Raw genomic sequence first — 18965 nt, 5'->3', positions numbered from 1 at the left:
GCAATAAGGTTCCTTGTTCGCATGAAGCTAAACAGTATACATACAGTGAACACAAATACAATAATAATAAATACAATGACGCATGCAAACCAGCAGAATGGTGCAAGATTGTTGTGCAATTGGAAGTACAGGTGCACAACCTTTTATCCGAAAGCCTTGGGACCAGACACTTGTCGGATTTCGGACATTTTCGGATTTCCGAATGGAAGATTTTTAGCGTAGATTAGGTAGGTAGCGCGGGTGGCTTGAAAAGTCTGGAGCGGCTGCCTCCTCCCCGGAGACCAGGGAATCATTGTAAATAATTGCATATATGTTAGTCAGTTAGTTTGGAGGGATTTTATGTGGTGGCGGTGGTGGTGGGGTGGGGGTGAAGGGGGAAACTTTAATTCTTAATCCCCTACCTGGTCGGCGACTCCCAACATCGCGGAGCTGGGGGCTCCGTCCGGCCACGGGCGGCGCCGGTTGGAGCTCCGACCCCGGCAACTCTACCCCTGGCTGCAAGGCGCTCCAAATCCAGCGCCGCCCGCGGCCGGACGCCCGCAGCCCCCAGCTCCTTGAATGTTGGGAGTCGGTGGCCACAGCGCCCCGGAGCTTACCGCACGGCGACCCGGTAAGGCAGTGCCTGCTTCCCGTTGGTATCCCAGCGCTGCGACGCCGCCGACTCCCAACATTCGCTGGATTTGGAGTGCCTCGCAGCCAGGGGTAGAGTTGCCGGTGTCGGAGCTACAACCAGCGCCGCCCGCAGCCCCAGCTGGGAGTTGGCGGCCACAGCGCTGCGGAGCTTGCTGCACGGCGACCCGCTAAGGCATTGACCGCTCCCGACCCGGTAGGGGACTAAGAATTAAAGTTTACCCCTTCAAACCCCCCCCCCCCCCTTCACATAAAAGCCCTCCAAACTAACTGACTAACATTTAAGCAATGATTTACAGATGTTTAAGTGTCTCCCCGGTCTCCGGGGAGGAGGCAGCCGCTACAGTAGTGCAGACCTGGGTTGACCGTGGGTCGTTTCGGGTCAAGTTTGGCGCCAAACGCGAGCTTTGGTGTGCAGACGACATCCTGGAAAATATGGCCGGTTTTCGGAGTTTTTCGGTTTCTGGAACTCCGGATAAAAGGTTGTGCACCTGTAATGCAATAAACATAAAAATAAATAATACAACACAGAATGAGGTAGAGTTGAGAGTAAGAGTACAGATAAACATATGAATAAGGATTAGAAGTGCACTACTTGGCCCATCAAGTCTTCATCTGATCCCTGTTCATAAGTTTGTAACACCAGATATCAAGTAAAATTTAATAGAAAGAATAATTGGGATATGTTACCCACAGTTTGGTTAAAGTTGATTTTAGCAAACAAGCTAAAGATGTGGAGACAGTTGGAGAGAGGTTTTCAGAGTTGGGTCCTGGCAGATGAAAAGAACAACCATCAGGATCAGTGAAGAAAATCAAGAGTGTTTAAGATGCCAACGTTGGGAGAATGCGAGGATTTAGAAGTGCTATAGATCTGGAGGACATTGGGAAGTTAGCAAAGGTATAATCATGACATACTCTGAAACATGGTATCAATGCACGATGGCTAACAAATGGGTCCCACATGAATGGGATTTACTCTATTGACAGCAGAGTGTTTGGAGATGATATAAAGTGAAAGACCTACCAGCAATGCACCTTTAACAATATAAACATCACCAGGACATTTCAGTGGAGAATTATGATTCAGTGGAGCATTGATGATATATGGTACTTAATAGTAAGATTAAACGAGAACTTACCAGTTTGAAGTTTGATCTTGATTTTATGAGGAGTTACGATTAGCGATTACGTGAAGAAGGGCCGTCCGTCTGCGTGCGCGTCAATCTTCAAAGCAGCGGTGTTAAATCACAGATAAAACGAAGACCTGAGAATTGAAGAAACTAGAACTTCCATGTGACCTTGATAGTATGAGGGTGGGAGCGGTGGGCACGTAATCGCTCATCGTAACTCCTCATAAAATCAAGATCAAACTTTAAACTGGTAAATTCTCGTTTAATCTTATTATTTTGCTTCGGAGTCATGTGAGTGACTACGTGAAGATTTCAAAGCTCTGTGATTTTACGCCAGTTACGAATTCAGGCGTCACACACTGAATGGATTGACCATGGATGCGTGTAATCATTAAAGCATTCAGACATTACGTAGTTAAGTAAGGACACTGATGCTTTAAATGAAAGAAATTTTTAAAAAACTAGTTTCCCCTCCCAACCTTGGGGGTAAACTAAGGAACAGAACTTAAAATGGTACGTGCAAACACCCCCAGTCCGGTAATAGGTTTGTTATAAAACCGGTGGACTGTTATTTCATTCGTTCATTTCATTCGGATGTTGTCAAGAGGCACGTCCATTGCTCTTGCTGCCGACATAGCTCTCAGATAGTGGTGTTAGTATGTTACCACACACACAACCGTAGGTCCTCTGGATATGCCAAGAACTGGATCTCCATCCCTGGCATTCCTGGCCTGCTATGTTTATATCAGGTTCCTGATTACGAATGTTATGTTGTTCATATTGGTGGTCATGCGGTCCAACCGTAGCTTGCAGTGTCTGGACTCTTAGTCAGCATACCACCTTCAGGGTTAGTTATAGGCGGTCCCCACTGTCAAAGTAGGGTTAGTACCACGCTCACATCCCATGTGTCCGTGTACCTTGGTCTTAGAGGTATTAGATTGTAAATTCTCTTCACGAATTTTGTTGTAAAGCGGTGCGTTCCTATCGACCCGTGTCCTGCTTGCAGCATCAGATAGGAGGAAAGTGCGCCTCTGGCACTATTGATTGCACTATAACTTTGTTTATAGTTATAGTACAGAGTTGATAGGAAACTCCAAGACATCTGTTATCCGAACTGTGTTGTATTTGTTCGGACAGTCCTATGCCTTGAAAAGGCCTCCTCAGAATCTCAGACCAACAAGTTAATACGTTCGTGTAGTGGATGGTTACTCCCTGTAACTTGGTTCACTAGGAGGTCCCTGCTCTTGGGTACAGCCATAACTGGCTGGACTATAGTTCCCAAAATGTTTGGGGACCAGGCTTGAGTAGGCCAATCTGGCACTACCAATATGCCTGTGGCTTAGTCTTGCTTGATTTTGGTCAAGCATCAGTTTGTGAGACAAATTTGCGGAAAGCATGCATAAATAATCCTCCCCAATTGAGGGAGAAAGCATCCACTGCCTTTGCTCCTGGATCCTGCTTGCAGGACACATATCTGGGTAACTGATGGTTTAGTCTAGATGCAAATAGATCAAAATCTGGTATGGCAAATCGTGTAGTTATTTTGTTAAAAACTGCCTGATTCAACATCCATTCTGTGTTGTTATTCAACATCCGTGATCCAGCATCTGTCACCGTGTTATATCTACCTCGTAGATTTCCCAAATATTCCTCTTGATACACCAGTGCCAAATGAGGTTCGACAATCTATCGTAAGATACAGATTTTACACCACCCTGACTAATCTGAGTCAACGGGTTAGTTTAGACTTGCGGGTGGTATTACGTCCTGCAGGACAACCATGGAGCTCCTGCTCCCGCGCAAAGTCTGCTAATGTCAGGAACAAGACCGTCGCCCGCTATTTGGAAAGCTGCGGTCTTCGGCAGCCGACATCCCCGCGGACCATCTCCTCGACATCTGGGCTCTGAAAAACTTCCAGCCCGAAAGAACGCAGGTAAGTGATTTCAACTTTCCTTACCTGCTCATCCCGACGGCCTGGGAGGCTCAATGCCTACCAGTCCGTCGTGCGTGTTGCGTTCAGACGTAATGACGCGCACGCAGACGGATGGCCCTTCTTCACGTAGTCACTCACGTGACTCCGAAGTAAAATTGGCAGTTCCCTACAGAAAAATAAAAGTATAAATTGATTTGAGAAATTAAATAATGTAATAATTGAAGTTGGAGCAAAATAAGGGAAGTTTTATACTGCATACGGCTCGGGAGTGCTTGATTTTGATAATTCCCAGCACTGATATTCCCAGCACTGATATCACTTACTTGTCAAGCCCAATATTCACAAAAGTGAAATACCTTCTTAAAAGATATAAAGCCCTGAGCAAATTAAACAATTTGCATCAACGTACCAAATGTCTAATTAGCCCCAGCTGGCAAGACATTGAAGGACGATACTGAGATATTTAATGACTTAAGAATTGAATGCAAGTGCATGCCTGGCACTTAGCTTAAGGTCTGTGATTATACTGGTGATACTGTAGAAAAGTTAATAATCTCAGAATATTATTTTGCCTGTTTTTAGATATTGGTTCATTAGTAGCCAGTACATTTTGTAATATATTTTTTACATGATCTTTGTCGGGTAATTCGTTGGTCAAAAACAGAAGGCACTTGAATAAGTGTTCAAGAAGGAACTGCAGATGCTGGAAGATCGAAGGTACACAAAAATGCTGGAGAAACTCAGCGGGTGCAGCAGCATCTATGGAGCGAAGGAAATAGGTGACGTTTCGGGCCGAAACCCTTCTTCAGACTGGTGGGGGGTGGGGGGGAGAAGGAAGGAAAAAAGGAGGAGGAGGAGGAGACAACTCGAGGGTTAAGGAAGGGGAGGAGACAGCAAGGGCTAGCAAAACTGGGAGAATTCAACGTTCATGCCATCCGGACGCAAGCAACACAGGCGGAATATCAGGTGCTGTTCCTCCAACAGCACCTCATATTCGTGCCCCACCGAACACATCTCCACATACCTTGACTCCGTACTATCCCCCTTGGTCAAATCCCTTCCCACCTATGTTCTAGACACCTCAGACACTCTCCGCCGCCTCCGCGCATTCCACTCTCTAGGCCCTCACCCCCTCATCTTCACCATGGATGTCCAGTCACTCTACACCTCCACCCCCCACCAGGATGGCCTCAAAGCCCTCCGGTTCTTCCTCGCCCAGAGGAGCAACCTATACCCAGCCACTGACACCCTCCTCCGCCTAGTGGAGTTGGTCCTCACCCTCAACAACTTTACGTTTGACTCCTCCCATTTCCTCCAAACACAAGGCGTAGCTATGGGCACACGCATGGGCCACAGCTACGCCTGCCTCTTTGTCGGGTACGTTGAACAATCCTTGTTCAATACGTACCAGGGCCCCATCCCCGACCTCTACCTCCGTTACATTGAGGACTGCTTTGGGGCCACCTCCTGCACCCACACACAACTGACTGACTTCATCCACCTCACCACCAACTTCCATCCGGAACTCCAATACACCTGGACCATTTCCGACACTTCTATACCATTCCTTGACCTCACCATCTCCATCGCAGGGGACAGACTTCTGACCGACATACTCTACAAACCAACTGACTCACATGGCTATCTGGACTACACGTCTTCCCACCCTGCCCCCTGTAAAGACTCCATCCCCTACTCCCAATTCTTCCGCCTATGCCGCATCTGCTCCCAGGATGAGACGTTCCACACCAGGGCATCGGAAATGTCCTCGTTCTTCAGGGAACGGGGATTCCCCTCCGCCACCATAGATGAGGCTTGCACCAGGGTCTCATCCATACCCCGCAACACTGCTCTCTCTCCCCATCCCCATCCCCACACTCGCAACAAGGGCAGAGTCCCCTTAGTCCTCACCTTTCACCAAACCAGCCGGCAAATAAAACAAATAATCCTCCGCCATTTCCGCTACCTCCAACGTGACCCCACCACTCGCCACATCTTCCCATCTCCCCCCATGTCTGCCCTCCGCAAAGACCGCTCCCTCCGCAACTCCCCTGTCAATTCTTCCCTTCCCTCCCTTACCACCCTCTCCCCGGGCACTTTCCGTTGCAACGGCAAGAAATGCAACACCTGTCCCTTTACCTCCCCCCTCGATTCCATTCAAGGACCCAAGCAGTCATTCCAGGTGCGACAAAGCTTCACCTGTATATCCTCCAACCTCATCTACTGCATCCGCTGCTCTAGATGTCAGCTGATTTACATCAGGGAGACTAAACGGAGGTTGGGCGATCGTTTCGCCGAACACCTCCGCTCAGTCCGCAATAACCTACCTGAACTCCCGGTGGCTCAGCACTTCAACTCCCCCTCCCATTCCCAATCCGACCTCTCTGTCCTGGGTCTCCTCCATTGCCAGAGTGAGCAACACCGGAAATTGGAGGAACAGTACCTCATATTCCGCCTGGGTTGCTTGCGTCCAGATGGCATGAACGTTGAATTCTCCCAGTTTTGCTAGCCCTTGCTGTCTCCTCCCCTTCCTTAACCCTCGAGCTGTCTCCTCCCATCCCCCTGCCCTCGGGCTCCTCCTCCTCCCTTTTTCCTTCCTTCTCCCTCCCACCCCCCATCAGTCTGAAGAAGGGTTTCGTCCCGAAACGTCGCCTATTTCCTTCGCTCCATAGATGCTGCTGCACCCGCTGAGTTTCTCCAGCATTTTTGTGTACCTTTAGGCACTTGAATAATCTGGTCTAAATTAAGACACAAATGCATTTTAATAAATGATTTTCAGGCTATATTGTTATTGCTTTCTGTGATGGAGGAGGTAACAAAAATAAATAAGATGGAAAATTGTACGTTGGGATTATTCTTGAATGTTTTCGGCAGGAACCCTATTTGCCATTTCTGCACTCTAAGATCTCTAAGATTTTGACATTAGATATAGACTTTAGATTTAGAGATACAGCACGGATACAGAGCCCGCACCGACCAGCGATCACCCCGTAAACTACCACTATCCTACATGCTATCCTACGCAATTTACAATTTTACTGAAGCCAATTAACCTACAAACGTGTACGTCAATGGAGTGTGGAATGAAATCGGAGTCGGAGCACCCAGAACAAACCTACGCAGTCACAGGGAGAACTTACAACCTCTGTACAGACAGCACCCGTAATCAGGATTGAACCCGGGTGTCTGGTGCTGTAAGGCAGCAACTCTACCGCTGTGCCATGGTGCCGCCCCTTTAACTGATCTTAAAACTGAATAGAATGCTGTGAATACTTGCTCACAAAATGACATCTTCTTTTAAAGATTCGCTACAAAGAGGCATGGATGAAATTACAAGATGGTGGATATAAACTACAGTTGGATGCTATTCCATTCCAAGCTGCCAAAGCTTCTCGAGAAATTATTAGTGATGTAAGTACTGCATAACTCTAGATAACTGCTTTGGAAATTGCTATAACTAATGCTTTCCAGAGGTGCAAATAAGGAGTTAAACAATTCATGTCTATTTAGAATCAATGGCAATCCCAAGGCCAGTTTTTTGAGCAATTTTGAACATACGCTTGGATAAAATCCAGCCTCAACTATTACTTGGCCTTTGGCAAACTTCCATTTTGAAGCCATTAAAAATACTTATTTCCTACATGTATGTTGGGATTGGTTCTGTCATGATTATGGCCTGTGCTTGAATATTTTACTGACCCACCTCTCATTGCATGAATAATTATCAGTATGTGATTCAGTGTAGATGATTAGCGCAAAAGGGAATAGTACATAGCAGGTACTGTAGGCTAAATAGTGTCTCTTTTAACAGCCAATAACTAGTAGCACGGCTTTTAATATTTTAATGAAGTCCACTTCTGATTAAAACACATCTCTCAGCATTCTGAGAGTTGGCCACTTTTGGTACCAGGTTTCTTAGCTATTAAATTCCTTCCAGTGTTCATAGTTCAGTTAACATTTGAAGCGACGTATTGAGGCCTTTGGCAGCACTCTGCAACCTTATAGGAATGTAGTTTAAAATTCTGACATGTTTGACAGTGTCGCTCCATAGGGACCTTGAATTCCTCTAAGACTTTTGGAACTCGCAAAACTTTCCAACTTAGGAGAACTGATTTTATTTTTAAATATCTTAGCATCCTTTATTGAGAAATGCACTGATTCTGACCTAATTTTATACATTTCAATCTTAAACTGCTCCTGTAAAATGCTGCATTTTGTATGACCATAAGGCATAGGAGCAGAGTTAGGCCATTGGGCCCATCGAGTGTGCTCCACCATTCCATCATACATGATCTATTTTTCCCTGTCAGCCCCATTTTCCTTAGCCTTTGACATCCTTACTAATTAAGGAACCTATTACTCTCCGTTTTAAAAATACTCAATGACTTGGTCTCCACCACCGTCTGTGGCAATGAATTCCACCGATTCACCACCTGGCTTGCCACTTATGTGCTACTGGCTGGCTTTAATTGGGTAATTTCTGGTCAAATGAGAAAATTGGTTCACCACATATGCATCAATCAATCAATCAATCAATCAACCAATCAACCAATCAATCAATCAATCAATCAATCAATCAATCAATCAATCAATCAATCAATCAATCAATCAATCAATCTTTATTGTCATCTTGCAAGCAACAGTTGTACAGTACAAAATGAAAAGACGTTTCCCAAGGAATACTGGAGCATTGCACATGAAATTTAAAACATTTCACACATAATAACACTAAAAACAATCCAGTCCCTGATGGAACAGTATAAATAGTTAAAAGCAGGTAAAACAACAACGTTAAAATACAGTAAAACCAATCATAAAAATGTCCGGGGCAGCTGATTTGAGTGGCCAGTGCCAGTTATTAAAGTGGACAATGCCAAGCCTCAGAATCAGGTGACTGTGAGTACAGAGTGACTGTTTAGCAGCCTCACAGCCTGTTGCAGGAAGCTGTTTAGCAGTCTTGTAGTCCGGGCTTTGATGCTGCGATATCTCTTGCCTGATGGCAGGAGATCCAGGTGTATGCGGAGGGGGTGCAGTTTGTCCTTAGCAATTCTCTGTGCTTTTTTCAGACAGCGGGTCTGGAACAGTTCTTGTACCGAGCTCCTCAACTACCGATCTGCCTGTGCATTAGGTTTATATATTTATTCCTCAGACAAAACCACACACCAAGATTATTTCATCATGATCACTTTACTGTTAGTGGGAGCCTTGTGTGTCAATTTGATTCTACATTTCCTATATTGCAATAGTGATCAAAACCTCAAATGTTCTTTCTTGGCTGTTAGTTATATTTCTGTTTGTGAAGGTGTTGAGCTTATGACCAGCAAAACAGCCTCAAGAAACAGCTGGTTAGATTCAAACATTAGTTAAGTTAACCACCAGCAGCATGCTTTCATTTATTAGTCATAGAGCCATCAGTGTGGAAACAGGCCCTTCGGCCCAACCTGCCCACAACGACCAACATGTTCCATCTATGCTAGTCCCACTTGCCTGCAGTTGGCCCATATCACTCTAAACCTATCCTATCAATGTACCTGTCTAAATGCTTCTTAAATGTTGCAATACCACCTGCCTCAACTACCTCTTATGGCACCTCGTTCTATACACCCACCATCCTTGGTGTGAAAAAGTTACCCATCAGATTCCTATAATAATCTTTACTCCCTCAGCTTAAACCTATGCCCTCAGGTACTTGATTCCGCTACTCTGGGCAAGAAGCCTGACGCTAGGGGATAGTGCCTTGATCAAAGGTGAGGTCACAGCTCCAACGATCATTGCAACGTGCAGGTATTTATACAGAGAAGTCAGCAGGTTTTTTTAAATATTGCTCGTGAAGGTTCTAGCAAACTGTTGAGGTAAGCTGTTAGTTCTGCAATGTGCACCCGCTGATCACAGCTCAAAGATATTGGTAATATCTTGTAAAAGAGATCTTGTGATAAACTGCCCAGATGACTAATGCTAACTGTTTTGTTTACTGCTGAGGTAAACCAAGTTTATAGCCTTTGTGTCAAGTATCCCAGCATACACTTTGGCAGTTGTCATGGTGCTCTTCTACATTATTTGTAAATTGGTTGTTAGTTAATCATCGAGATCAAGTTTCTCCAATTCATTCAAAAATCTTATACCATAGACCCACTGTCTACAATGGCTATCCCAACTCTAATTGTCAGGACTTAAAGAGCCAACTCTGGTCTCCTTCCGTGAGGCTCAGTGGCAGCAGGGCTTAATTATCATATTGGAGGTTCCACTCTGAACACCCTCTGACTGGTGCCATAACCTAGCAACCCTCTTTGGCGTCTGTCAAAACAGTTCTGATTTCTAAATTAAATGAAGGATAAAAATAATTTTCAAATTATTACAGTTTATAGAGCATCTACAGTCATGGAGTCATACAGCAGGGAAACAGGCTCTTCGGCCCAACCTGGTCGTGTTAACCAACATGCCCTATCTGCACGTCCCACCTGCCTATGTTTGGCCCATATCCTTTTAAACCTATCCTATCCATGTACCTGTCCAAATGTCTTAAACATTGTGATAGTACTTGCCTCAACTACCTCCTCTGGCAGCAGTTCCATATACCTACCACACTTAGTATAAAAATAAAAGTTGCCCCTCAAGTTCCTATTAAATCGTTTCCCCCTCACCTTAAACCTATAAACTCTGTTTTTTGATGCCCCTACTCTGGGTAAAGGACTTTGTGCATTTACCCTATCTAATCCCCTTATGATCTCTGCGCCTCTATATGCTCATCACTCATTAATAAACAAATAAAATATATTTAAGTTGTTAAAAACTTAAAAACAAATCACGAATAGCTAATCAAAATTATCTCATGGCCTTTCTTCCCTGGAGTTCCACAATCTCTCTGCTGCCAGACCCACGGAGTTACTCCAGTACATAATGCGTTTTCCTCAAGATTCCAGCATCTGCGGTTCCTCGTGTCTTCAGGACTTCTTCAAGTTATGTTCTGTGGTGTCATCACCTGATGGTCAGACCACTTTTGGTCGAACCCTCGTCAGTGGTTACGAGGACTGTCACGTGACGTCATGGGTTAAGGGGAGTGTCCGGCTACTTAAGTAGATCTTACCTTGAGATCACGAGTCGACAGGTAACTGAGCTTGAGACACCCACGCTCAGCAGCAGCAGCAGCAATGACAATATGTTAGAGGACCAAACAACCATGTAATGTCTGAGTAAAGCAACTGTTTGTTCACCATGTTTGGTGCCACTACATCTCTATGTTATAGCATCACTCCCCCGAACTTTGGCTCCTAACGTGTGTTTTCTATTACAGATAAAATACAGAGAAGCCTTTGAGAAGACAAGAGGTCAGATGGTTGGAACACAAAAACTGGAGGATGATCTGAACATTTCTCATTCGGTCCACGCAGGCAGACTCACCAGCGATGTACGTAGGAAACGAACGTGGGAGTGTTTTGAGTTTATATTCCTTTTGGTATAGTCCAGTGGCAGGTATTGATAGGAAGGGGCAGGGGAGGGGATGAGTTGTGTGGCATTGAGTGGGTTGATTACGCATGTCATTCATGTGGCATTGTATGAGGTGGTATGTAGGGTATGGTGGGGATTGTAATTAATGTTCATGTGTTAGGTTTTCACTTTGCTCTGGATGGAAAAATATTTTATTATCTTTTGATCCAATCTTGCCTGATGTTGGCGGAAATCATGGATGTATCGATGTGACAGATCTGATACCATCATTATCCTTGCAAGATCAGACTAAGATGAATTGTGTATTTTTCCATTGAGTATATTCTCTTGATAAAAATGCCAAATTAGAGGGCATTTTGTTTACACAGACTGATTCATTTACCGTAGATAATCAATATATTCGGCCTCCCTTGGCTGATGTTTCCCTCAGATGTGGGGTCATTGATTTATAAATTCATGTTCCTAAGTGATAGGAGCAGAATTAGGGCATTTGGCTCATCTAGTCCACTCCGCCATTCAATCTTGGCTGATTTATCTGTCCCTCTTACTCCCATTCTCCTGCCTTCTCCCCATAACCATTGAGACCTGTACTAATCAAGAATCTTTCTATCTCTGCCTTAAACATATCCATTGACTTAGCCTCCACAGCCTTGTGTGGCAATGAATTCCACAGGATCACCACCCTCTGACTAAAGGCACAACAAGGCATAACAACCATCTTTCCAGTGCCTAAATGTCCTCTGGGTAGAGTAAGGAAAGAATGTTGGTTGGAGTGGAGATGAAGGTCGGGTGGTGTTTCCCTTCCCCTGCTGACTGCCCTGGTCATGATCCAGAATTCTATGTATTCCCAAAACAAAATGAATCTGATCTATAGTGTCTCCCCCACTCTCCACGGGATGTCTATGTTATATGCAGTAGATGATATTATTAATGATTAATGGGATTTACTCATTATTATCCTGAGAAACAAAAGATCATTCATTAACATTATTATGAGATATTGTCCTTGCTTGTTGTCTTCAAACCAGCTGAACTACAGAAAAGATTTTGAGGAGACGAAAAGCAATTTCCATCTACCCATGGATATGATGAACTTTGTCCACGCTAAAAAAGCTCAAGCCTTAGCTAGTGACCAGAACTACAAGAACATCATTCATCATTACACAACACTGCCTAATGACATGAAGGTGCTTTGGGCAAAGCGAGCCTATGATCTACAGAGTGAGGTATGTTCGCATTGACAGAACTGTGTTTTCTGCATTTAACCCATATGAGCCTTTCCTTCTTGAAGGAATAGACTTAAACAGTGGTGCAATTCTCTGTGCATTGAAACTTGTTAAATAGGTGACGATTCAAGATGGAAATTTTGCTAATTTTTTACCTCCATAATTCAAGAACGCTGTGGTTAATTGTTGCATCTCAGCCAACTGAGTTATGCCTGTGAGTTTTAACCTCCAACCCTGCATTGGAGGAACTTATTCTGTATTATTTCATGCTTTTTAATGCAAACCCTTCACTGTTTTCTAATGCTTTCATTAAGCAATTAGAAAACAAACTTCCACAAGTTTATGTCACAGGAGCAGAATTTGGCCTTTTGGCCCATCGAGTTCCCCATTCAATCGCGGATGATCTATCTTTCCCTCTCAACCCCATTCTCCCGCCTTCTCCCCAAAATCTTTGACACCATTACTAATCAAGAAGCCTTATTAATTCCACAACTCTTCAGTAAAAAAGATGCATAGAATTTAAGTAAAACTGTGTTGAGAGCTAAGTAAACTAAATATACGGATGACTCTATTAAACCCTTGTGTCTATTTGCTGCCTGTGAGTACAAAGGAGGATTTGGTTCTTCCAGTGAGGAAAGTGCAAGCTGGAAATGATGGATACTTGACCAGTGATATTCTGATTTGTAGGGTGAAGGCGGGCTGTCACTAAATCCAGTCCCGGCCACTCACTGTCGCCAGACTAGAGTCTGCGGTATAATGGCAAACACCACTTAATCAAGTTCATTTTCTTAACCATTTTTTTTAATGTGTTTTGAATGAGATACAGTGATTGGTACTTTTTGTTTTGTTTTTAGAATTTGTACAGATCTGACCTGAATTTCATGAGAGGAACGGCTTGGATTTCAGCCGGGGCGCTGGGGATTGAAAGGATGAAGAGGGCGAGTGAACTGATCAGTGAGGTGGGAATTTGTTGGTATCGGCTTTATAGACTTGTTCTGTTTACAGCCTGTGAAATCTGAATGTGTAAACTCAGAGAGGTGTGAAGGGGAGGGGAGTTATTGGTTGGTTTGATCATAAATCTTTCTCTGATGCTGTACAAGTAATTGTGCATGTTGGTATATGGAGGTCTCAAACTGCACCTGAAATGAAGACACAAGAGAATGCTATTCTAGAGCAAAAATCAAACTGCTGGCAGAACACAATGGGTCAGGCAGTATCTGTGGACAACAATGTTTCATGTCTGGACCCTTCTTCAGACTGATTCATAAAATGAATCATTTAGTTTATTGGCATGTGTATCAAGGTACGGTGAAAAGCTTTTGTTATGTGCTAACCAGTCAGCAGAAAGACTATACATGATTACAATCACTCCATCCACAGTGTACAGATACATGATAAAGGGAATAGTGTTTAGTGCAAGATAAAGTCCAGTAAAGTCTGATTAAAGATAATACGGGGGTCTAAGAATGTTGTCCGGAAAATAATAAATTAATCTCTGCCTATTTTCAAATAATGCCATGGAATCTTGCCCATTCACATAGTGACATACACCAGCAGTGCCTGTTTGTTGCTGTTTGGCAGAGTTGGTCTAGAACTGAAACATTTCATAGAGTTTAATTTAGTCCTGCATTTGAGAGTGTTACCAAATGGCTAAATTAAGATTATAGCAGTTGTAGTTTTTAATAAAGTGAGCTACCTTTTATAGTTTGTTTTATTGCCCCGTGAAATAAGCCTCAGCCTCTGCACATGGCGGCAAACATTAAACTTGGGAGATTTACCAAGATGTTGCCAGATCTTAAAGGTTTGAATTATAAGGAGAGGCTTGATAGGTTGGATCTTTATTCCTTGTAGTATAGGAGGCTGAGGGGGTCATAAAATCATGAAGATAAGACAAATAGACAGGGTCTTTTCCCCAGAGTAGAGGAGTCTAAAACTAGAGGACATCGGTTCAAGGTAAGAGGGGAATGATTTAAAGGGTCCCGAGGGGCAACATTTTCACACAGAGGGTAGAATGTATATACTGTAGAACGAGTTGCCAGAGGAAACAGTAGAGGCAGGTAGAATTATGACATTTAAAATATATTTGGACAGCTCTGTATAAAGGAAATTTGGAGGGATTTGGGCCAGGCACAGGCAAGTGGGACTAGGCTGGGCAAATTATTTGGCACGGATAAGTTGGACTGTACTGTACAGCTTGATAATTCAGTGACTTTTTGCTTTTTGTTGCATTGATTGTAATAAAATGAACAAGTTGGGCTAAAATATCGATATTTTCTGTTCAGGAGAATTGATTGAAAATTGTTAAGTTTTCAAAAATATCTCACTTCTCCTGTAAATTGGAAGTTTGTGCTTAAGTCCCAGCCAATGACTTCATTCAGCCAATACCAATGTTTTATACTTGAGAGGCATGAGTTATTCAAACAAGCCCAAAGGATATTCACTAATTAGTAAATAAAGAAATTACAGTCCCCAGAAAAACCATTGGCCAAGATACCTGGAATGATATGAATGATGTGGGTTATTGTTCTCCAGTATTGACGCATCTAGACTTATACGGTGGCCTTCACATTTGATGCAATAAATATGCCTTCTGATACAAAGAACAATGACGCTGGGGTACTTTTCAGATGGTGGTGAGGAAGTGCGCACTTCATTAAGGCTCAGTGTAAGATACCTCATAGAAACAATGAAACAAATCTGGAATCCAATAAAGTACTCTTCTTGGACATATATCCACCTGGGCACACCAATGAAAATTAACTGTAATATGAAGGAACTGCAGATGCTGGTTTCTACCAAAGATAGACACAAAGTGCTGGAATAACTCAGTGGGTCAGGCAGCATCACTGGAGCAATTGGATAGGTTGGTCTTCAGTCTGACCCAAAACGTCATCTATCCATTTTTTGTCCATCAACGGAAATTAACGGCCTTGTTCTTTTTCTCACCTGGTTCCATTCCTTAGTTCTACCCCTTATAAATTCCAGTGGAAATATCTGGAATATTTGAGTGGCAGGCCATTTTTTGGACTTTTACATTTGGTATATATAATCAAAGAATATTTGTCATTTTATGAAATGATCGCTGTTTATGATCTCTTTTACTGCTGATATAATGGGAGAGAATGGGTGTAGATGGCTAAGCAGGAGTAATGATCTTTTTTTGTTGTATTTTTCACAGAAAAACTATCGACAACATCCGCACTCTCTACATTTTACGCAAGTGACTAATTCGCCTGATCTGATTCATGCCAAACTCAGTAACATCATTGCCAATGAGGTCAGTTCATTGCTAGGATTCAATACAACCTCAGTTTGTTGGGGAACACTAAACTGCAGCACTCAGAGAGAAAACGTAAAACAATAGAACAGCTGCGATAGAGCAGTTGCCTTACAGCGCCAGAGACCCGGCTTCTATCCTGACTACAGGTGCTGTCTGTGCAGAGTTAGTACGTTCTCTCTGTGACCACATGGATTTTATTCGGGTGCTCCTTTTTTTTCCCAAGTTGCAGAAAACATGCAGGTTTGTAGGTTAATTAGCTCTGGTAAAATTGTAAATTGTCCCTAGTGTGTAGGATAGTGTTAGTATATGGGGTGATCGCTGGTTGGCATGGACTCAGTGGGCTGAAGGGTATGTTTCCGTGCTGTATCTCTAAAGTCTAAAGAATCAGAGGGATATTGATCTTCCTCTATGAAGCTTAGAGCACAACATTGAATGTTTTTCTCTGTCCACGTGGTCATCCCCTCCTGTGATGGATAGATCAGAATAGAGTGTCTCTTTAGTCTGGGTTGGGATGAGACTACAAAGCTAACACAGCCAGCTGAGAGTAACTAGGCTTTTGATGCTGAGGATGTTGACTTGGGAGAGGATGGTCAAGTTAGTTACCTTATCCTTCCAGCGATAATGGAGTCAATGACATTGATTTGTCAACGTTTGGATTGGTCGTGTGGTCTGAATGTGACCAGCAAAGTCAGGGTGGGTTCTTATTGTCTGGCAGTGTTAGACATTTGGTTGTCAGGTCTAGGTATACCAGAGGCATGCACATGTACTGATGGTTGTACTATTGAGCGTACTACTATATGTGAACACTGAGTCGTTCAATCTGTGAGTAACAGGGGCAATTCTGGGAGCGGGCTGGTTGGGACTGTAATCTAGACATTTGTGAGCAGAAAGGAAATTTAGTGTGCGAAAAGATATTGGAGATGATGTTGACCTCTACAAACAAAAAGGATGAGTTTACAGTCCATTGGAGGTAACAGAGGCTGGCACCATTTCTTTGACCATGGTCTTTGAACGCACGAGAATGAGGTAACTAAAAAATGAGTAGATAGTGGTCTGGAGATTGGGCAGAAATCAGGCACAGAAAATAATGTTTGTAGACATGAAGATGAGATATGTTCAGGATGTGATGAACAGGTTACTTATACTGGTACAGCTCACAGTCAGTCTTCTTCTAATCTGATAATTATATAATATGTCAGTGTACTAATCATCTTCATTTCCTTGAAGGTATCTAATTTATTTTGTGATATGAGATCCCCTTCATCTCTGATTCTTTCTCTGTCACTCTCTTTGATTTGATCATTGACAACTTTCTGTTTCAGCTTCCGTGCTTCTGTCACTCTGGGGACCAATCACTCTCATGTGTCACTGATTTAACATGCAAATTATGTAATGGATTGTGCAGGATACCAACAGCCATTCACATTGTGGGCCACTGCTACACATTTCAGTGCTGCCAAAGTCCTAGTATTGGACAGAAGGAACTGCAGATGCTGGTTAATACACAAAAGGCCACAAAGTGCTGGAGTAGCTCAGCAGGTCAGGCAGCATCTCTGGAGAACGTGGATGGGTGTCATTTTGGGTCAAGACCTGACGTACATAACCTGCTGAGTTACCCCTGCACTTTGTTCCCTAATATTAGAACTACTTGTGTTTGCTTCTGAATTCTTGGTTAAATAGCTGCTATTAAAGTCCTAAAGGGCATGTTGAGTGAACATTTTTTGACAATGCATGGACATATGTGTATTAACAACACAAATAATGTACATAATTTGTCTTTCAGCGCTTGTACAGAGCTGCAGGAGAAGATGCCCGCCATCATTACACTGCAACTGTTAGTTCACCGGAATATATTCGGGCAAAGGTTAATTCAGCAAATCTCAGTGAGGTAACATTCTTCTCCGAAGTGGCCAACTGATTCTTTTTAAGTTGTTTATTTCTTTTAAAATTCTAACCAGCAATAAAATCTGCCTTTCTGCAGGTGAAATATAAACAGTCTTGGTTGAAACAACGAGCTCTAGGATACAAATTGACCCTGGAAGCCATTCCTTTCCAAAGTGCGAAAGCATCCAGAGAAATAGCAAGTGATGTAAGAGAAAATCTTTATCAGATTCATGAGTGTAATGCAATCACATAATTCTGCAAATAATGCAGTTACCTGATATGCGTTTGTGGCTATTTGCAATCAAGCAACAGTTATTGAAGACTTACATAGTGTCCACTATAAAGGAACAATAGAACACAATCAACTCTAAACCTGTAGTGGTCCTCAACCTATATGGCTTGTGGGAGTCTGAACAAAGGCAAAATCAACCACTTAGAGAGAAGAGGAAAACACAGGTCATTTGGTACGGTGGTGAGATGAGCTACCACAGTAGTCTGATTTTTGCGGAGTCCAAGGAACACTCCTGCTCCTTCCTAACTTGTCAAGTCTTCAAAAACAATCTGAAGTTGGCATTTGGGAAGAATCAGCGGCAATGGTAATCCCCTTGAGTCCTGAGTAATGAACAACCAGCTTACTATGCTAATATTTATGTTTATCCCCTTCAACGTTACAGTCAGAGTTTGACAAGAGGTGATCCACTCGAAATTTCAGGGACAGCCACATTGTCTACTTAACATACTTAGCCAAGTGTTGATTTAGGTTATAGGAGATCAAACATTTCTAGTAATTACTTTTTAGGCTTGAGCTAGGCAGTCAGTCATTGAAACCCTACCCTGGATAAACTCCCACTGACGGAAACATTTGAATACATTAAACAATTAATAACTTCCATTTTTTTTTGTTTCCAATTCTAATGTAGAAATAACCATCCTTAAATTCCTTAGACAATTTATGCTGTAACATCCTATTTTCATAAACTCCTAGCAGTGCTGCTCTTACCCTCAACAATTTCTCCTTCGACTCATCCGACTTCCTCCTAATCCAAGGCGTAGCTATGGGCACTCGCATGGGCCCCAGCTATGCCTGTCTCTTTGTAGGGTACATCGAACAATCACTTTTCCAGGCGTACACTGGCCCTATCCCCGAACTCTACCTCCGCTACATTGACAACTGCATCGGTGCTGCTTCCTGCGCCCATGCAGAACTCACTGACTTTATCAACTTCACGACTAATTTCCATCCTGCACTCAAATTCACTTGGACCATCTCCAACATCACCCTACCATTTCTGGATCTCATATAGAAACATAGAAACATAGAATATAGGTGCAGGAGTAGGCCATTTGGCTCTTTGAGCCTGCACCGCCATTCAATATGATCACCGTCTCCATCACAGGAGACAGACTATTGACCGACATCTACTACAAAACCTACT

General features: G+C 43.2%; 1 protein-coding gene across 3 annotated transcripts in view; it reads left to right on the top strand.

Annotated features, from left to right (window-relative positions):
• Positions 1-18965, top strand: part of nrap (nebulin-related anchoring protein) — an 89199-nt gene that overhangs the window by 55414 nt on the left and 14820 nt on the right. For all 3 annotated transcript variants that reach the window (XM_055646886.1, XM_055646888.1, XM_055646887.1), the window contains 7 exons: positions 6997-7104; positions 10985-11098; positions 12168-12365; positions 13220-13324; positions 15544-15642; positions 17429-17533; positions 17627-17734. In XM_055646886.1, coding sequence (XP_055502861.1) covers positions 6997-7104; positions 10985-11098; positions 12168-12365; positions 13220-13324; positions 15544-15642; positions 17429-17533; positions 17627-17734 — 837 coding nt within the window. The remainder of the gene's footprint in view (positions 1-6996; positions 7105-10984; positions 11099-12167; positions 12366-13219; positions 13325-15543; positions 15643-17428; positions 17534-17626; positions 17735-18965) is intronic.

This window comes from Leucoraja erinacea, chromosome 15 (assembly GCF_028641065.1).
Source record: "Leucoraja erinacea ecotype New England chromosome 15, Leri_hhj_1, whole genome shotgun sequence".
In the NCBI taxonomy this organism is placed as follows: domain Eukaryota; kingdom Metazoa; phylum Chordata; class Chondrichthyes; order Rajiformes; family Rajidae; genus Leucoraja; species Leucoraja erinaceus.
This window is presented reverse-complemented; position numbering and strand designations above follow the sequence as displayed.